Source organism: Diabrotica virgifera, chromosome 6, assembly GCF_917563875.1.
Source record: "Diabrotica virgifera virgifera chromosome 6, PGI_DIABVI_V3a".
In the NCBI taxonomy this organism is placed as follows: Eukaryota; Metazoa; Arthropoda; class Insecta; order Coleoptera; family Chrysomelidae; genus Diabrotica; species Diabrotica virgifera.
The window spans coordinates 189,367,490-189,390,140 of NC_065448.1; the positions used below are offsets into that span (position 1 = coordinate 189,367,490).

At 32.7% G+C, this 22,651-nt stretch overlaps 1 protein-coding gene across 5 annotated transcripts in view; it reads right to left on the bottom strand.

Annotated features, from left to right (window-relative positions):
- Positions 1 to 22,651, bottom strand: part of LOC114328055 (neuropeptide F receptor) — a 1,158,133-nt gene that overhangs the window by 183,982 nt on the left and 951,500 nt on the right. For all 5 annotated transcript variants that reach the window (XM_050653552.1, XM_050653550.1, XM_050653551.1 and 2 more), the window contains one exon: positions 14,416 to 14,725. In XM_050653552.1, the coding sequence (XP_050509509.1) occupies positions 14,416 to 14,610 (195 nt within the window). In that variant the 5' untranslated portion in view covers positions 14,611 to 14,725. The remainder of the gene's footprint in view (positions 1 to 14,415; positions 14,726 to 22,651) is intronic.

Here is a 22,651-nt window from a genome sequence, read left to right on the forward strand (position 1 = left end):
CCGAATTTAAATGGTTGTATATAAACACTAAGGAAAATCCAGCAGATTGTCTTTCTCGTGGACTTGAACCTCATGAAATTAATTCAAACAATCTTTGGTTTAATGGTCCTGAAATTCTTTCAAATATTGAATTCTTGCACTTTGAAATTCCATTTTCTACTCCAGACCATTTGCCTGAATATAAAGTTGTCACTTTAGCTAAGGTCAAACCAGAATCTTTCTTCATAAAATTCTCTAGCTTAACAAAACTTCAAAAAATAGTGGCTTATTGCCTACGATTTGTAAATAATATAAAAAATAAAAATAAAAATATTACTGGAAGTTTAACAGTTGTAGAACTAGAAAATAGCCTTAAAACCATTATTAAGTATGAACAAAGTTTTCATTTTTCTGAGGAAATAAAATGTCTAACCAACAACACAGCAATTAAGTCTAATTTAAATTCTTTATATCCTTTCTTGGACTCTCAGGGACTGTTAAGAGTTGGTGGTAGACTGGAGAACTCAGATATTTCTTTTAATAAAAAACATCCTTTGATCGTTCCCAAAAACAATCATATCACTGATCTTTTGATTCACAGAGAGCACTTAAGACTTTTACATGCAGGTCCGAAACAAGTTTTAAGTTCATTAAATCAAAATTTTTGGATTATTAGTGCCACTAAAGAAATTAAAAGGATTTTGCACAAATGCGTAACCTGTTTTAAATGTAAGGCCAAGTGCAGTGAACAGTTAATGGGATCTCTTCCTGAACAAAGGGTACGTTCATCGAGGGTCTTTCAGAATGTTGGTATAGACTTCTGTGGTCCCTTCCAAATTAAACAGTCACGGATTAGAAAGTCTATAACGACAAAGGCATATATAGCATTGTTTGTTTGCTTTTCTGTGAAGGCAATTCATATGGAGTTACTCTCTGATCTAACAACAGATACTTTTTTAGCTTCATTAAAAAGATTCATTTCTAGAAGGGGTAAACCATCCAAGATCTTTTCTGACAATGGTGCCACATTCAAGGGAGCAAATAATCAACTTCAAAAACTTCTAAACGACAACATTAAGTTAAACAACTTTTGCCTTGATGATAAAATTGAATTTTGCTTCATCCCAAGTTATTCTCCAGTATTTGGGGGTCTATGGGAGGCCGGGGTGAAGAGTGCTAAATATCATATAAAAAGGGTGATGGGAAATAATATTTTAACATATGAGGAGTTTAATACTTTGATTACTCAAGTTGAAGGAATATTAAATTCAAGGCCTCTTATGGCAATTAATAATGATTCCTCTGACTTAGAATATTTGACCCCAGGTCATTTTCTAATAGGTGCTCCTTTGACAACTTTCCCTGAAACTAATTTAACTGAGATTCCTGAAAATAGATTAAAATTTTGGAAGTTGTGTGTTCAAATGCAGCAGCATTTTTGGCAAAGGTGGTACCAAGATTATCTAACACAACTTCAAAACAGACCTAAATGGAGAAAATCGTTGCCAAATTTACAAGAAGGCATGCTTGTGCTTGTAAAGGAGGACAATGTTTCTTCTTTTGGGTGGCCTATAGCAAGGATTAATAAAGTTATTCCTGGTAAAGACGGAAAGGTAAGAGTGGTGGAAGTAAAAACTAAAAAGGGAACATACTTACGTTCTGTCACAAAAATTGCTGTTCTTCCAATTAACGATGAACAAATTTAAATTATTTTTTTTTTCTTTCAATTTATAATAATAAATAAAATTTAACTTTATAACTATTTCTATTTAAATTTAAAACTTTGTAAAAGTTTTATACTTATATAAGCAATAAATTCTTTAAAAAATGTGTAAAAAAAAAGGGTGGAATATATTGTTTTGGTATCAAAACCAAGGCCCCCCAGCATGTTGGAGAAATAAATTCCCAACATTAATATTTAGTAAAACTATATTTTGTTTCAATATTTTATTTAGTGGTTTGCGCCTTGTGTACACTTCACAAAGATGTTTCTATGTTTTTATGTTCTATAATTCAAAGTGTACACAAAGGCGCAATATTCAAAAAAAAGTTCGTTGCCAAGGTGTTGTTATATAGAATAATAAGAGAATAAAAAACGGGAAAGTAGGGCGTGTGTCCGATCCCACACAAAAAATTACTTTAATACCAAAAGTTTGTGTTATTGTAATAAAATATTAGTTGTGAAAAGTGTCTTTAGTTATTCCTAGCTTCAGAAGTGTAAAACCAGTGTAAAATTATTTCCTTGGTGTTGCAAAAATCCAACATTAATGTTTATATAATTTTGTAGTTTTTTAATGAAACATTCCATGCTCTTATTAACATCTGTTTCAGAGTAAACTAAAAACCAATTTTCTTTTTCTAAATATAATTTTAGTTTTTCGTAATTGATAAAATATTTAAACATTTTTGATTGCATGCCATTTATATTTGTGCTGTTAAAATTATTAATACTGAGTGCTATAGGTGAATGATCAGTTATATCATGGTATCTAAAAATATAAGATGTAATATTATTCTCAAAATTTAAAGAACATTTGACAAATAAATGATCCAGACAAGTTTTACTTGCGGGACGTGTATATTCGTTTATATATGATATAAATCCATACTCACTCATGATACTTTTATACTCTTCCACGAATTCTTCATTACAGTCTAAAAGATTAATGTTTATATCACCTACAAAAATATGAATATCGGATTTATTGATATTATTTAAGTAATTCATTAAATTATTATTAAATGTTATTGGACAAGTACTTGGTGACCTGTACAGAGCTGTTAAAATTATCTTCTTGTTGTTAATTAAAATTTCTAACTCAACTAGTTTTGTTGCTGTTATATCTACTATTTTGTATTTATGGTTAATATACTTTTTTATATAAATCATTACTCCATCGTTTTTATTAAATGTACCTGAATTGTATATTAATGTATAACCTTCAATTTGAAATAAATCCAAATCATTTTGTTTAAAAGTTTCCGTTAAAATTATAAGATCAAAATTTGTTTTACATTCAGATAGAAAAATTACAAAAGCATCAAAATTTTTTTGACAACTTCTTATATTCATATGCATAATATTAAGAGGTTGTAATAAATTATTAATTAAAGTATTAAAGTTTGTCATTGATTCTAGTATGCATGATTTTTTATCAACTACTTCATATTCTTGAATAAATGCATCCATATTTTTTTTAGTAAATTGAATTTGATTTCAATAGTTAAATAAAAAATAAAAAATTTAAAAGCTATTAAAATGTTAAAAAAATGTTGGTATAAAGAACATAAATATTTGATAAATAAATGTTAACAGATTTTGTGAAAACAAAAACAAGATAAATGATTTTCACCTTTAAATATTTTATAGTATTTATTTATTTATTTTGTATTTATTTTTTATTTTGTAATCTTGTTCTTTGTTTAAACTTGTTAACATTAGTTTGCCTATTATTAATTTGTAGTCTATCAGGAACTGTGTTGTTTTTCAGAGTGTCTTGTGAAGAAGAAGATATAGAAGATCTAGAAGAAGTTATAGATTTATTAGAGATAATAATATGTTCTTTCCTTTCACTTTCATCAGTTTCACCTTCTTCTTTGTTCCTATGTTGATTGTTTCGGTCTTTTAATGGTTCTTGGTGCTTGGTGGAATTTGATGTCAATGATTCACTGATGGTTTGTTGCGCAGTTGTGTTAAGTGGTTTTAAGTTATCAGTGGTATAGCTTGTACCATCAACGTAAAGTCTATTTCCTTTAATGTATGCTGCAGTTCCTTTTTCTCGATAATACTTTAAATGTTCTTTTAACGTTTTTTGTTCCTCTCTCTGGTTGTAAGTTAGATCATTTACAACATAAATTTTTGTGTCTTTTAATTGAAAACAATTATTGAGAATTTCTTTCTTTTTAAGGTTTGATATTAGATTTAATTTAAGTGGTTTATTCCGGACGTTTTTTAAGCAATAGAGATTATTTATATCATTAACACTCAATGTAATTTTTAAAAGTTGACTTAATTTATTGCAAAATTCGCTTACTTCTAAGTTTTCGGAGTTTTCAATACCAAAAATTAATAAATTATTTTTAACTTGGCCTCTTTCCAAATACTCAACTTTCGCTTTTAATTGTGAATTTTCCTTTTCTAAATTTTTTATCTTTTCGTTCAAGTTTTCTATGTTTAATAGTATCCTTAATTCACTTGCCTGTATTGCGTTTTTCAGTTCACTTTTAATTTTCAATATTTCCTTGATTAGTTTATCAAATTCATTTACCATTTTTACATAATTTCTTTCCAAAATCGTTTATATTTAGTATTTTTTAAGAGAACTTTTTAATTTCTGCTTTTCAGTTTGACAGTTTTTTGACATTCTGAGAGATCTTGGTCGCCTTTGGTCAATGGGATTGATATGATTGATCCATTTGTTTGTGTCCGCAGTGCCCGCTGTGACAGTGTCCGCACTATACAAAGCCAAGGTAGAATTTAATATCACAATACACTTAGTGAATGTGGTCAAAGCAACTATCTCAACAGTAGAGTGTAAGATTAGAGTGTAGAACGGACTATCAAGAATTTTCCAGACACGAACAGGACTTCGACAAGGAGATAGTCTATCGTACCTTCCATTCAACATTGCCCTAGGAAAAGCTATTAGAGAATCTAGAATGACAACAAGAGGAACCATTATTAATAGGAGTGTACAAATACTAGCGTATGCAGACGACTTTGATAGCATAGTAAAAAAGGCGGAGCTGTTCCAATCTTTCAGGGTATTGGAAGCAGCACCAAGAAGAATGTGGCCACATGTTCCCAAGAAGCAATTGGACGTAATATTACGACGTCTTAACGTTGGATTAAATGCCCCAACGTTAATACGCGACGTTGCGACGACGGTCAGAAAACCGCTATTTGCACCTAAGTGGGGAATAGAAATACGGGTTGCCTCGACGTCCCCCTCTCGACTTCTCAGCTTGAGATATTTTATCGTCAAATTACGTTGGTTTTTTAGGACTTTGGTCTTGAAAAGTAATAGTATAATATTCTCTACCACAGAAGTACGGCCGACACACTTAATTGTTACCAAATAGGTTAATAATCTTGGAGGATATTAAATCATCACAAACTAAGATTCATGACGGCCTGTTGATACTTATTTAAGTAGGTTCCTACTCTATTCAGAGTATAACCTAAGTGACTTGTATAATTATTTTATTAATCATCTGCCTCATTGCATAATGCGGTCGAAAATTTACAAACGCAAGGAAGTGTACTGTTAAACTAGGTATAAAAATTGCTAAAAACTGAAAGCGCCTCAGAAATTTACAGGTTAAATCGAACAAAACGGTAAAAACAGAAATAACCATCGTAATTAAAAAAACATATTATGTCTAGACCCGTACAAAATTATCCTTGATTTATATATAAACAAAAATCGTTAGTTAAAATGAAATATTCATTAAAATCTAGCAAAAAGTTTGCCAAACATTATGTTTCAAAAAATGGCTGAACCATGGCGATCTTTCATTAATGGCGGATTTGACTCGCGACCCAAATTGCACTACATTTTAACTGATTTGGACAAGGACACCCCCTGCCGACCTTTAGTATAACCTATTTTTACGTTGCACACCTCGAATTTACCTATTGGTATACCTAATACGTCCTAAAGTAAGTGCAAACAACCTGGTCTTGACGACAGACTCCCGACGACCGGTCGTCGTCGTGAACACGCCTTAATCTGGTGGTAGATGCTTGTGTATGTACATCAGGCAGCACCAAAGGGTTTTATGAATGCATTTATTAATCTACTTATAGTTGGTTATTTATATTTGTTGCATATGTTTACCTCATGAAAATCTTTAGTCCCATTTTGAGTAATTAGCTGTTCAGGTTCTGTATGTGCCATTTTCAAAAGTTTAGCTTTTTGTCTGTAAAAGGATGTTGAATGTCTAAAAGCTTTTGATTTTTTTTTCCATGCATTTCCCCTTCATTTTGAGACATTCTTTTTCTCAAATAACAACTATATATTTTTTTAACTATATAGGTTTTTCATTCAATAAATTGTTATTGTTAATATACTGTTTATAGAAAAACTAAAAAAACCAAGTGTAAAAAAGTAAGGTTATGTTATGCAATGTAATATCTGTCATATTATAGTCATACAAGTCAAGTCAGATAGGCCCTAATCAGCAAATTTTTACGTCGTTTTTTAGTTGGAAACTAAACAACCAATTGTCGAAAATTTACTTTACGACGTTGGATAGTCGTCGACGTTTTTTAGTAAATTACAGGTATCTTATAAAAAAACTTTGACGTCAGGTTAACGTATACAACTTTACTTAAGTATTACGTTGTTATTACCTACGTTGTATTGTCGTTCTCACCTTCCCGCAAGTACACGCAGCAATCTACCATATACCTACTGAGAAAACACCCGACGTCTCCTGAACGTTGGGTTCGATACTAATAAATACTCTGTAATCCCCGACGTTGAGCAGTCGTTAAATGTCTTCCAGTAAATTACATTGTAGTATAGAGGTTATACCCGACGTCAGCTTAACGTTAAACCTTAACCTAATAATTAACGTTGGTATTCTCAACGTTGGATTGTCGTTGTCGTCTTCCCGAAAAATACGTCTACCATACTCGATAAAACACCAACGTCCTGTGAACGTTGGCATCTATCCTAAACAATACGTTGTAATTCCCGACGTTGAGTAGTCGTTGATGTATGCCACTTAATTGCAATTATAGTACAGATAGGTTAAGACCGACGTCAGCTTAACGTCAAACCTTATCCTAATAATTGACGTCGTTATTCCCGATGTCGGTTGGTCATCAGATTATATGACTTATTAGCAGCAACGTTGGTCCATAGGAAAAACAGACGTTGTCCTTGGTTAAGGCTTATTGTGAACCAATTTTGTCCTTAAATTTAACGTCCCATTAAGACAAAATTGGTTGCAGGTCGTAAAATTGCTACTTGGGTTAATACTAATAAAACTAAGTATATGCAGGTCACAAACCATAATCAAGTAGCAAAACCCGAAGATCTATCAGTTGGAACATATAATCTTGAAGGAGTAAGAGACTTCATATTTATGTCTAGGCTCACAAATGAACCAAAATAATACATGAGGTAGTACAAAAATTAACAGTCGTACCTAGATATCTAGCAAATAAAGCGAACTAAGGGTTAAAGCAACTTTTAACATTAAACATAGTCACAAAAAAATGAAAATATTGATTTACAGAACTCTAGTCAAACCCGTCTCACTTACCCATCAGAAACGTGGACCATAACAAAAAGTGATGAAGAACGGTTAGGCTGTTTTGATCTTAGATTAACGAAGACGATTTCGTTAATCTAAGGTTTTGATCGTAAAATCCTCAGACATATTTCTAAGGCGCACATGAAAACGGATTATTGCATAGACGCCATGATTTTGAGCTTTAAGGTCTTTTAGTCTAGGCGCCAAATAGAGGTCACCGTGTCATTTTCAATTCTGATGGACAAACTCAACGGTTTCTTATGGATTTTTGGCTGCTGATTACGAATTTCGAGGGGGATTTCGATACGAGTGGTCAAAAAATAATTGTTATAAACAATTTAATTGTTTATAAATTGTTTATAATGCCCTGGCTCATAAACTAAAAGAAATAGAAAAAAATGTTTCAAATAAAATTTGTTCCTTAATAAAAAACGAAGAAAGAACCGTTTACGAAACCTAAATCCGACAATCAGAACTCAAGATATTGTAAAAATAGTGCACAATGCAAATTTCAAATTGCAAATAAGTATTTTTCGAAGCTTTATCGATTGTAACTCGGCTTCTGCGCATGCAAATGAGCCCTATAAGGTGTCCTTTTAAAGCTTAATTAAGAAGCTTCCAAACAAAGTTTGTTAAATTATCTGATCTTCATTTGTTTTAAAGTTATACCCGTTTGAAATTATAATTTTCTCAAAAAAATTGTACATTAATTTGTTTATAAAGGTTTCAAGCAAACTTGAGCTATAAACATTTATACTTTAATTAACAATAATGATAAAACAACTCAAATGGAACAATTTGAGCTTACGAAAATGTTCGTAAGTTTATTTTTGGCTAAGATGTCGATATTTTAATGGCGCGCTATGAGGCGCAAGATTGGCTCACAGTCAAGTAAGTATGTATTCTTCGACGCTTTATCGATCGTAACTCGGCTTCTACGCAAACAAATGAGCCAATATGTGATATCCATATAAAAATGGATCGAGTTCTTTTGCAGCATCATCATTGCATATAAAACGAGAATTTATGATGTGGCGGCATACACACAATTGACGGGCCTTGATGATGCTGCAAAAGAACTAGATCCACTTTATATGGATATTATATAGATAATTAGACTCTGAAGCCTCAAAAAGTTTTAGTTTTACTGCCTACAAGAACAGACTTGTACCACCATGTAACTGTTAAAATTTGGCTAAGAACTTATGCAGATGTAAAAAAGCTGATATTTCCTGTATATCTCTATGCAGATTTGCAGATGCATGAAAAAAATGTTTGTAAAAATAGTACTAATAAATAATATCAACTTACTTTTTAGTTATACTTCTGAAATATTAGTTTTTTATGTTTTTTTCTCATTTAGTGCAAAAAATAGAAGACAAAGTAAATAGAATGAAAGGTGTTACGAGGTACAGTATGATGATTTAATTATAAGAAATATATGATTCAATTTTATTAGGATCTTCAAAAATGAAAAATGAAGATAACGTATGTATACATAGAAATTATAATTTGCATCGAGAAGTTAGCGCGTGAACCTTTAAGCGGTGAGCCGATCTTGCGCCTCATAGCGCGCGCCATTAAAATATCGACATCTTGGCCAAAAATAAACTTATGAACATTTTCATAACCTCAAATTGTTCCTTTTGAGCTTTTCTATCATTATTGTTCATTAAAGTATAAATGTTTATAGCTCAAATTTGCTTGAAAACCTTATAAACAAATGAATGTACAATTTTTTTAAGAAAATTGTAATTTCAAACGGGTATAACTTTAAAACAAATGAAGATCAAGTAATTTAACAAACTTTGTTTGGAAGCCTGTTATTTAAGCTTTAAAGCGACACTTTCTAAGACTCATTTCCATGCGGAAAAGCCGAGTTACGATCGATAAAGCTTCGAAAAATACTTATTTTGCAATTTGCAATTTGCATTGTGCACTAATTTTACAATATCTTGAGTTATAATTGTTAGATTTAAGTTTAGTAAACGGTTTTTTCTTGGTTTTTTATTAAAGAACAAATTTTATTTGAAACATTTTTTTTCATCTCTTTCAGTTTATGAGCTAGAGCCTTATAAACAATTTATAAACAATTAAATTGTTTATAACAATTTTTTGACCACTCGGATCGAAATCCCCCCTCGAAATTCGTAATCAGCAGCCAAAATCCATAAGAAACCGTTGAGTTTGTCCATCAGAATTGAATATGACACGGTGACCCCTCTGGCGCCTAGACTATTTATGGTGAGCTTAGTAGTATTGATAGCAGTATCAAAATTGACAGGCTGCCGTGACTAGGCCACTTGGAGAGAATTAATGAGATGGAGACGTCGAAACACATTTATAACAAAAGACCGGATGGAGTGGTCAGATGACGCAAACCCACGAAACACGCAGATCACGATTTAATGACCAGGTGGAAGACGACTTACTCGTATCACGAGTAAGAAATTGGAAAACCAAACTGAACGATAGAAAGGAATGGAAGGTGATTCTTGAACAGGCGAAGCCCCACCATGGGTTGTAGAGCCAAGGATCATGATGATGAAACTAGTGAGCAGGAAATGCAAATATGCAAAGTTTTGTTGAACGTGAAATGGCAAGGATAACATGGTTATATAGAAAAATTTGTAAGCATTAAATATTATCTGTGACATTTGTGGCGGTTATCAGCAAAATAATGGCTCACCTAAAAGCTGTGTTCGATTTTTTTTCGGACGAATTTATAATCAAATATTACTACAACTACATGTCGGTTTATAACGTTGTCCGCCGTTTTCCGACCTCCAATCGCAACTTCGTCTGTTTTTCAATCGCAATCCAGGTTCTTTTTTATGTTTCTTTTCCTTAGTTTTTGTGTATTTTTTCGCTCCAGTTTTTCTCGGTCTACCTCGTTTTCTCTTTCCTTTTGGTTGATATTTTAATATATCCTTTGGTATTCATTGTTCATCCATTCTTTGTATATGTCCTAACCAGGTGATTTTTTGGTAGGTCATCCGTGATTGTTAGCTTCATCATCATCACGTAGCGCTACAACCCTGGGTGGGTCCTGGCTGACTGTACAACGTTCTTCCAATTTGTTCGGTCTTCCATCAACCTAGGGTCAAATGAGATGTTCATTTTTCGGAGATCTGCTTGGATGTTATCTCTCCATCGCATTCTGGGACGTCCGAGTGGTCTTTTGCCTGTAGAAATCTTCTCCCATACCAGTCTTACAAGTCTCTCGTTATGAAGTCTGTGCACGTGGCCTGCCCATCTTAGTCGCTGTGATTTAATTTCTTGGACAATATCGGTGTCATTGTAGAGTTCTTTTAATTCGAGGTTGGTTTTGATCCTATACTGATTTGTGTTAATGTCGTGGTGAGGTCCGAAAATTTTTCTAAGTATTTTTCGTTCTAAACGTCTGAGCTTTTCTTCGTTTGATTTGGTCATGGTCCACGTTTCGCAACCATATGTTAGTACAGGTCTGACGATGGATTTATAGATTTTGATCTTGGAACTTCTTGCAAGATTTTTTGATTTTATAAGCTATAAGCGAATAGACAGCGATTTTTTGATTGGATTCTGTCTTTTATTTCTTCAGTATCATCGTTGTCAGCTGTGATTACGGCCCACAGTTACTTAAAACGTTGTACTCTTTCGAAATTGTAGGTGTTGACCGTCACATTTTGTCCTATCCTGTCTCTTCGTGTCGTTCTATTTATACACATATATTTCGTCTTTTCTTCATTAATCCTCAGCCCTACTTCGCTTGTTGCTCCTTCCACCTTGTTGAAAATGGCCTTTGTGGATAGGATGGAGTCTCCAACGAGATCAATGTCATCTGCGTATGCTAGTAATAACTTGGGAGCTTGAACCGATAGCAGTTCTGTTTTTATTTCGGCCGACCTCATGGCTTTCTCTAATACAAGGTTAAAAAGTAGTGGAGATAACGCATCACCCTGTTTGAGTCCACTGTTGATTTCGAAGCTGTCAGACAGTTTATTATTTACACGTACTTTTGATATTCCACCCCCCATACAGACTTTAGTCATCCGAATGAGTTTCTGTGGTATTGAGAACTCCGCCATGGCATTCCATACTTGGCTTCTTTCTACGCTGTCATATGCCTGTCGAAAGTCTATGAAGAGATTGTGTATGGGTCTGCTATACTCCCATCCTTTTCCTAGAAGCTGCCTCAGCGTGAATAGTTGATCTATTGTGGACCTGTTTGCCCTAAAACCGGCTTGATACTCTCCTAGGACATCTTCAGCATAAGGGGTCAGTCTACTAAAAATGATGTTTGAGAGGATTTTATATGCCGTGTTTAAGAGTGAAATTCCTCTGTAATTCGCGCATTTTGTTTTGTCCCCTTTTTTGTGGATGGGCACTATGATGTTTTCCTTCCATCTTGCTGGTATCCTTTCTTCTAACCATATCTGTGTTATTAATTGGTGAATTTGGCGATGTAGTGTTTCTCCACCGTATTTCAGAAATTCTTCTGGTATCTCGTCCGTACCCGGCGCTTTGTGATTTTTCAGCTTATTTAAGGCCTTTCGGGTTTCTTCAAAAGGAGGATTTTCGACGGGCATGTCTGCTGTTATATAGATCTCTTCTTTGTGCTGTTCTGCCTGTATGATATTTAGAAGGTCCCTGAAATATCCTTTCCATTCTTGTTAGTTTGATTCCCATTATTCTCTAATGTGTTCGTTGGTAATCGTTTCTCTTATAGATCTCCCTAATCAAATATTATACTACGTTATAAGGGTAAAATATGTGCAGTACAGCGTACCGTATGTTTATCAAGTGTAGGTATAAGGGCTTTTTAATTCTACATAGAAGGGCTCCTTGTCAAGTTTGCATATATTGTCTTCTTATTTTACACGTACAGTGCTGTTTGGACCAAGCTCTAATAAGGTTACATTCTGAGAGAGCTTGGTTGATTTTGGTCACCATTTGGAAGATCGTTGGTTAGACCTAATCAGAACTTTTATGGAAGTTTCCACAAATTCTGATAACCAATGAATCTAGACTAACCAAACATATTGATGGTTTCGAAATTAACTTTGATGGATTTCATATAAACATAGCATTTTAAACAACGTGTTTTGGGAAGGACCGTATGGCATGTAAAAAAGAGGAAAGATGTAGTTAGAGAGGATCTGGAGAAACTGGAACTGCGACAATGGGAAATAATGGCAGAGGGCAGATAAACTGGAAACAATAGTAAACGCGACAAAGATTCACGAAGAGTTGTAACGCCATTGCTGATGATATCATATCCCACAGAAGACAAGGGTAGTTATCTTCAGTAAAATAAGAGATAGCTCAGAAGAATATCTAATAGTGTAAGACAGACCCATTAATTGGAAAAATTTAGCTAAATACTTAGTAGTCGCAATGGACCAACGTTTGACATTAATTTATAGCATAATTAAACCACACGTTAATGCGACAGTCCAAAAACAGTCATGGCAGGAGGCGAATGACCATCTTTAGTCATTCTTTGATCCGACTAAGGATAATATCGTCCTGATCCTCTCTGTTAATCCTCTATGACTTCTTTTCCATCCGATCGCTATAAAGGTAGAAATGTAAAGAGGAGCTGGAAGACGACACACATCTTGGTTGAAAAAGTTAACCCAGTGGAGAGGAAAAAGAACAACAGAACTCTTCATAACTTCTGCACACAGAGTCATATGGGCCGTGATGATCGATAATATCCATAAAGGACATAGGCGTAACCAGGGGGCGGTTTTGTGGGTTATAACCCCCCATTGGGATGTACTTTGAGCTCTACACGCTTAACACCATAGCCCTCAGAGACCTTCCAGTAGTTGTAACCCCCCCTTTCAGGTAGTTGAAACCCCCCCCCTTAGGATCATCCTGGTTACGCCTTTGATAAAGGATGAGGTACAATAAAAAGAGGAGCACATAATCAATGTTAGTGCCCATAATATACATCCTCATCGAACACATTTAAGAGTCTTGGAACCGTTTTTACCACCAGGAAAAAAAATCATATTTATCAATTTTGAGTATAAATTGTAGAATAATTTTTGACATAATGTTTTAATCGAAATGACAAAAAATAGTTATTTATGATATAAGTGTTAAAAATACAATTTTAAGGCACGCAGAATGAGCAAAGCGAATTCTGCAATTCACATGAATGCATTAAAAATGTACTTTTTAACACGTATATCATACAATATTTTTTCTACAAACGCAACGTTATAAATTTATAAAATACAATATTTTTGTTAATTGCCGAAACCATCAAACCTATGACCCGTAAAAGGTAGAACTGGTTGTCTACACTCAAGGGGAGTGTCTAAAAATTCTTAGCGAAAATATTATACCCTTACATAAACTTGTCTTTCCTACAAACGTGTTAAAAATGCAATAATACAGTTTAAATTGAATTTTAAAAAATCTTTTAAACCACCTTTTTCAAATTGCGCAAGTTGTAGTATTAATATTAATGTCAATAAATGAAATATAAATATTTTGACCTTTCACAATTTGACAATTCACTTTTAACTGCAGTGACTTGAAAATTTTAAAGCACTATAGTTTATAACCAAGAGGAGTAAACTAGAAAGACAGATTCACACCCAAGAAAGTTACTAGAAAAGTCACCAAATTCATCTTCTTTTTCCGTTGATCATATTAGCTTTCGATGAGAATCCATACATATTAAATTATACTAACACATCGCTAAAGAGTTCTAAAAACAACTGTTTTTATATAAAAGTAGACCAAAAATCTAAAAGTTAAAGGAATAATGCAGAAAACACAAAAAATCGCCGACATACTTAATTAACCTAAAAAATGACAGAACTGCCAAAATTTCATAAATGTCATTAGTGTCAAAATTTAATAAGAGTGGAGTAAACTTGCCTGCGGTTGGAGAGTTAGAAACAAGCAATACAGCGCGGTGAATTTGAATCACTCCTCTTGGTTAAAAAACAAACTATAGTGCTTTAAAGTAGCATTTTCAACGCTGCTATGGAGTGCCAAAAATTGCATTTTTAACACGGTTGTAGAAAAACATATTTTTATATGTAAAACAAAAGTGCATTGATCAGTTTGTTCTATATTTATATGTACATAACAATAAGCAGCTAATAATCAATAAAGGAGTATATTGAACTCGAAAGACAGAAAACAAAAGCGTCTGCAACTTACAACAAGAGTGTTTCCTAAAGCTCCCATAATCATGAGAAAGCAGTACATCACAATAAGGACCGTATAGGCTGGTTCATCAATTGCTTTATTCTGGAGATACCTCTCCATTAACCGTGGATCGACGTAATCGCTGTCATTATACGCGTCTGTTGATGAAGTTGAGTTATCGTCCGGCATTACAGAGTTGTTGTCCATGTCGGTAAAGTTAATGAAAATTAATGAAGTTGTTTGTGGTCGTTTAAGTATATCTCTAGATGGTTCAAGGATGCTGCTACTGTCCTTTTGGTTTCAGCTGAATTCATTTTGGAATCTGAAAAAAAAATCACTTAATTAGTATCTTTATTAATCTATCACCTCCAATTTATTAATGCAGTTATAATAGTTTAGATTTGGACAAGAAAAAAAAATGAGTTAAATTGTTTAAAATATACAGGGCGTCCCAGAATAATTTAGCCAAGCTATATCTCTTAAATCTTAAACGAATAGAGATTTTCGAATGGGACAAATAGTAATCTATTCTACTTGTAATACACTTTAATATTGCGTAGAAAAAAATTATCCCCCAAATATTCATCCCTTAGTTACAACCCCTAACTTTAATTTTTAATAGCACCCTGTATATGTTTTTATAGTTTTGGATGTGGTCTTCTATCCTCTATTTAACAGATTTATCAAAAATAAAATCGGTTTGTAAATAATCAAGAAATAAATTTATTTTTTTTTTTGTTAATTAAGTTTCCCAGACTAAATTTTCCAGCCTATATTTCTTAACAAGATAGAGCTTTTTTAAAGGGACAAAAACTTGTCTATTCCATTTGTAAAACACGTTAATACGGCGAAGAAAAAATCATCCCCTAAATATTCATCCCTTAGTTACAACCACTAACTTAATTTTTTTTAATAGCACCCTGTACATTTTTTATAGTTTTGGTTGATATCTTCCATCGTCTATTCAACAGATCTTTTAGAAATAAAAGCGGTTTGTAAGTATTCAAGAAAATATCAGTTTATTTTTTATTTTTGTTAGTTATGTGTCCCAGACTAATTTTTCCAGGATATATCTCTTAAACGAATAGAGATTTTCGAATGAGGCAGTAATTGATATATTACATTTGTAGTACACCTTAACATGGCGCAGAAAAAAAATCATTCCCTAAATATTCATCCTTTAGTTACAACCCCTAACTTTAATTTTTTTAATAGCATCCCGTACATTTTTTTATAGTTTTGGATGTGGTCTTCTATCTTCTATTCAACAGATTTTTTAAAAATAAAATGGATTTTTAAGGTATCAAGAAAATATCGGTGTATTTTAAAGTTGTCTTGACTTATTGCAAATACTAAAAAAATTACACCGCACACCTCTTATTGAAAATATAATGTCACTCAATTGCAATAAAATTCACACGAATAAATTCGTCTAAAAATTATCATCATTTCGTATCATTGAACCCACTCTCAATGTGGTTAATATAGGCGTAAATTGATATAAATAAATCTAAAATCAAATGAGAATGTACGTGACTCAAAGAGAGAAAAAATAGTTTGTAAATCACCAGTTTATGAATCTTTCTACAGATATTAAGGCAGAGGCTTACTGTATAATTTGCTCAGTCGTATAAAAGATATAGTTTCACTAATCGGCTTAGCTCTCGCTGGGTAGCTGTGTTCAATTGCCACTTGACTCATAGTATTTTTAAATGACAATTTTATGACTAAAAATGTGATTTCGATATGCTTTAACTAAACTTTCGAGGCGAATCTATTTATGTAAATTTAATTGCATTTGAGTGTAAATTTTATTACATTTTCCATAAGCTATGTGTGGTGTCCTTGTAAATACATTTAAATTAATAAACTGATACATATAATAGCTTTTCTCTACCACCGTGTTGAAAATGCAATTTTTAGCACTCCATACGAGCGTTAAAAATGCTACTTTAAGGCACTAGTTCTTTAAAATTTTTAAGGCACTGCAGTTCGTATTGACAGTATAGGTAATTTTGATGTAATGTCAAAAAATTATAAAAATGAAATGTCAGTCAAGTTCAACTAAAAGTTTTTGTAGATATTGTCCTGTAATTACGTTTGTAGAAAAAATTTTGTATGATATGCGTGTTAAAAAGTACATTTTTAAGGCACTCATGTGAATTGCAAAACTCGCTATCGCTCATTCTGCAAACTTTAACATGCGTGCCTTAAACGTGTACTTTTAACACTTATATCATAAATAACCATTAAATAAAAAACCTCCATATCTATTTCATAAATATCCCATTTACGAAACTTCAAGTTTTCACAAATTATTCGGGAATTTAGAAAAATTTAAATAACTAATATGAATTTTAAAACCGCACTGCAGCCGCGTATAAACTTTTATACAAAATCTCAACTTTTTACAAACCAATGAACATAAACCGGACTCTCTGATAAACTTTTCAACTTAAATTCCCAAGCCAGTAATATTTTCCTGATTAAATTCTACCTGAAAAGTTTCTTGAAACAACAAGTCCATAAACTTAATGTTTTTCGACTTGTGACATAGTTAGGACATTTATTTCTACCGCAACCATAAAGCAAAGGATACTATACCCCTTGACCACATTTATTAACAATGATTTTATATAGTTTTTGTAGAGCCGTAAATACTGGGTCAAACTGTTTAATTCGCCTGCTCGTTTCTGTTAAAACTGTAATAATTACCAGAGAACGGCAGTTCTCGCCAGTGGCGCACACCTATACTCCCTACACGCGACACTATATATTATATATATATACACGAAATTTTTGATTTTATAAATCTGACTGAATTAAAAATTGGGCCAACTCCCATCTTAAAGTTCAGGAAAAGACTCACCTATGCATATGTCAACCATTCATTTTGGTCCAAGGGTGTGAATTTTACGGCCCTCCCTATTTAGGGTCTGTTTTTCGTTCTCGTCCCCAAAACTCCCAAAAACTTCGAAAATTTGACTCCGACCTATGCGGCTTCTGACAGAAGCGATCATTACCTTTTCAACGCATGCCTAATTTTGAAAATCGGTTATACCGTTCAAAAGTTACCGAGCTCAGAAATATGGATCAATTTTTATTTAAAAAAGGGAAAATGTTTGTGGATATGTATTTATGTATGTATGTGTGTGGAAAAGTTAAACCGATCTAAATTTTTTCTCTGTATTTGAAGAGGGAGTGAGGACCGATTCAGAACCGGTGTAGTTTGTGAGTTTTGACTACCCATAAGCCAGCTATAGGACTTGGTAGGTACAAAACGCGATATTTTTTGGCGGTATATATATTATATGGCGGCTCCTCCTAGCGGCGCCGCTTAATACTATAGTATCTCGGTTAACAGAATCCTGACTCGTGGTCGAAATTTATTTTATGTATATATATTCGGTTCAACAGGAGAAAGGAGAACATTAAATACACCACATCAATAGGGTTGAGTTAAGCTTTCAGATGGTGTCTAAGCTGTCAGGATCAGACAGACACACGGCTCAGTATAGCCGAAAAACTGAAAAACTAAACTTTGGATGTTTTGGTTTTTCGACAATTACTCAAAATTTCAACCTACAAATTACGCCAATAACTAAGCGTTTGTAGAAGGACTCTAGACGAATCTAACGGTGTATAACTTATATCCAGGAAATTTCGAATTTTTAAGCTATCTCATAAATATGATCAAATTTATTTCTTATGGGAAAACGGTTTTTCAAGCTCAATAATTCCTGTAATAGCTTCAGTTATCATACTTGACCGTAGATGCATAAGATACTACTTGTCAATACGTTTCAAACTCACGTTTAGTGGACAAAATCAGTTAAGCCGTTTAGAAGTTATCAATCTACAAAAGTATAATCCAATTAACGATTATTCCCTAAATGGTTTATGTAGTTGTAGTGGTTACGACGCTAATTTGATCTGGCAACGGGCAATCCGAGTTCATTTACCGGCCATCTCAATATTTTTTTCAATCTATTTCGAATGGAAAAAAATCTAGTGTACATTCGATGGACACTAGATCATTTGGGAGATAATGCAACAAGGCGACCATTTATAAAGCTTAACGTGTAATTTAGAAACATCCATTCCAGCTACAAAAGATCTGATATGAATATTACGGGCGCGAAAATGTATTTTCATTTTGATACAAAACAAAGTTCTAGTTTTATTTTAAAAGATTTTTTCATAATATTTGCTAAATTTAAAGTAAACGCGCCACAAAAGAGATTCAAAATTCAAACTGTATTAAAGTTACTCTTTTGTGGCGCGTTTTACTTCAAATTGGGCAAATATTATGAAAAAACCTTTTAAAATAAAACTAAAATTTTGGTTTGCATCAAAATGAAAATACATTTTCGCGCCACGTAATATTCATATCAGATCTTTTGTAGCTGGAATATTGTATGCGCCACTCATTTTTACGGCGTTTTGCGGTTTTTTATTCTTGTAAAATTGTAGCGAGAAAGCTAAAAGAAACAGAATTAGAACACATCCTGGAATATGCTTTCATACTTTTGAATATTTAGACATAATATCCTAATATACACTCAGGTGTCAAAAATTCGGTCCATGACACATATATTCCATTATTGCGAGTCCTAAACCAATACAAGAACTCATACGAAATTTGGAGAAACCTTTGTATAAGATAATTGAGGTGGTCATAAGAAAAAGGGTTTAACCCTTAAACGCCCAAGGGTGGGTAAAAAATGTCCACCTAATGCGTATTCTCTTGTAACATATTTATTACGTGTTTAAAAATTTTCCAAAAATTATTTATTGTTAAAAAGACAGCCTTTTATCGAATGTTAAATTGATTCTACCAATATTTTTGAAAATAAAATTAATATCTTGGGTCAAATATGGGTGGGCATAAAAAGTACACACTTGGTAAAACTTGTTACTAAAGGTTTCTATTTAATTTCTCGTTGGTAGGAACATAATCCATATAATTATCGACGTATAATTACATAATTCACATAATTATCCGTCAATGAAGATGCTAAAAGAAAGAATGTGGAGAAAATCGACAAATCTGAATTACTGGCTTTTCCTGGTATGTCAATTTTGATGTACATTGTAATTTTGTTGTAAGGTTTGTAAGTTGTTTATATTAATATTTTAGAAGATGTTGTGTTTATTAAGCATAATATTCTTAAATTTAATCCATTTATAACAACTCTCAATAAATATATTAGCTATTTTCGTGGTGGACATTTTTTACCCACCCTTAGGCGTACTTGGAACCTAAAAAAGGTTGGGCGTTTAAGGGTTAAGTAAACTTTTATAAAAATATACTACTTGAAGTACAGAATCGCATACTTAAATGGTATTGGTGGTAGAAGGATTTAAGCATATTTAATTAAATGAAAATAATTGCAGTTTGCATTAGTAGTAAACGGATTTACGTGCGCTTGAGCCGTTTTACCACTAAATTATATTTAGTGTTTTGTAAAAACAAGCAGTAGTAAACAGGTTTATGTGCGCTTGAATCATTTTACCACAAAACAGTTCCTAGTATTTTGTAAAAACACATGTTAATACAGAATTAATTTCAAGTAAATAAATATTATGTTTGTGCCGAATTTTGAAAACTAATTAAGTATTATGTGGTTAACAGCAGGGACAAAAATGATTAGTAGTAGTAAACATCTGCACTTAACCGTTTTACCAGTAACATTTATCAACACCATGTATCGCTTCAAGGACACTTTTTTAACCCTTGTAAGGCGGTGCGGGGTGCAGCTGCACCCCAGACCTCGTTTCTCTCACCTGTCTTTTTTAATATATTTTTTTAATTTTTGTCCAATTTTTTATTCGCATTAAATTCAATTCTAAACGCAGTCCACCCATAACAGCATTTAAAACTCTTTGTGTTTACGTGTTTTTTTTTTTTTAGAAAAATGACTGTAGATTGCAAATGATGAAAATTTCATATCCTGAATTGGATGTTTCTGATGTTCGACAAGGAGCTGACAGAGCTAAGGGGCAAGGGTTCGGTGTTACTTATTTCAGAGAAAAAAGACCGAAAGTCCCGGCATAACTGTATTAGGTGAAAAGACTTTGTGTTGTCATTCTTTGAAAAATGTCATTATTTGGCTTGCAAAGGTAATAATTTTTAAGAAGAAATGAGTACTTTTTTGTAAAATTTTGTTTCATACTATAATAAATAAGTCCTAATTATCTTTCAAATCAATTTCCCCGACGTTCACATACAAAAAAAGTTATACAGTTGGGGTGCAAATGCACCCCGCACCGTTAATAATTAAAGAGAAGGAAGCATTTAGTAAGAGTAATAATATACCCTTATATTTTTATCACTTTATAAAACATTGTACACTAGACATATTTTAGTTTAATAGCTCCTGAAATTTATAAAACTCAAATAACTTTGAAGTTGCTAATCTCAGAACTATCAAAACTGCACTTAAACCGTTTTACGTCTAACACTTTAATTATTAATTTCAAAACATTGTTTTTAAATTCTTTATGGCATTTTTTATAAAAAATGTTAATTCTAGACTACAATGGGAGAATATGAACCAAGTTAGTATATCATGGGTTACTTCAGACCCGTTTTAGTCTACCTCGAACCGAAACTATTTCGACCGTCGAAGAATTAAATTGGTTAAAATTAATGTGGCAATTTTTCCCTACTAATTTAATATGTTCAATAACAAGGTAATCTTTTCCATTTTTTTTATAATTTTTTATCGCCATTTTTATTTGTGGCTCCATAACAATTAATAAGACCAAAATCAGAAAACCAAAGTCACCGATGTGGTACAAAAATCATTAAAATTGAAATGGGAATACGCTGGACATGTAGCTAGGAGCGATCTAAACAAATGGCACAGAACAATTCTAGCCTGGAGACCATACCAACACAAAAGACCCAGAGGCAGACCTATGAGATGGACAGATGATCTGAAACAAACTGCCGGGAAAAATTGGCTACAAGTAGCGTACAACAAAAAACAATGGAAAGGAAGACTTGAAGAGGCTTATGCTCAGAAGTGGACGTGAATGGCTAGACGAAGAAGAAGAAGAAGAAGAAGAAGAAGAAGAAGAAGAAGAAGAAGAAGAAGGAGAAGAAGAAGAAGAAGAAGAAGAATAAATAAACGGACACAATAATAACTTTTAAATAAAAAGCCTTCATATTCATTTAAAAAATCGCTTGCCGGAAAAAAATTTACACAAGTCAAACTATCTTGTTAAATTCACTCCAAAAATACTATAGTTTTACCAGGAAAATGTCACATATACTTGCCTATACCTACATACTTGCAAGGTAAAATGAATATTTTTCTTCTGATACAACGACACTTTTGAGGTTATGCTCTGATTTTCAAAGTGAACGTATCTGGTTCGTCCACATAAGTAGGAATAACAATTTTTAATTTTCTTGTTTTTGTAAAGAATATTTTAATTCATTTTCTTTTCAATATTATGGGACACCCCGTATATACGAGTAGGCCAATACCTAATTCAGTGAGTATGTATTAATTTTTATCATTATTTTCAAGTAAAAACCTTAAAGTTTTTTGTATGTAATTACCTGCCTACTCGCCTCATTTTAAAAAGACAATTCGCCAACCAACTCTCTTGGTTAACAGTCACTTACAATTATTCCGAAAAGTGTATAGAAACTCAATATCGTCCTCGCGAGTGATTTATACTACTCAGCAATAGCAGTACGAAAAATAGCAGGCCTGCTCCAGCTTGTGCAACGAGGAATGACAAGGTAGGAAATATTTTTATTACAATTTACTTTAAGGTCTGGTTTTTTACTGTTATTTTTTTTTATTCTATTTTAAATTCACCCTATGCTAAACAGTCCACTAATAAAGCTCTCACTGAGTTAGTAGTCTCCTCCAAGATGATTTATTGATCCGTTACGAGCCTGATAGATCCATTTTCTATATTTTTTTCTTGCATTTTTCATTTTTCTAAGAGGGTAATATAGTCGGGGAAAGTTTCTTTTAAACCTGAATTGTTTGATTTTATTGTCATACTTTGCTAATTTACAAAGATCAGAATCAAATTCAGGTTATTTAACCGCATTTCCTTTGACTTTATTTTTTTGTTATTCTTTAACATAAGGCGATAAAATATTCTTTACAAAATTAAAATCACGTATCAATTAGTAAATTGGTTTTTTGTTTGTGCCGATCGTTAGTGGTACCTATACCTCAGTTAATGTTGTTTTTTAAGTAAAAAAGGAACACATTAA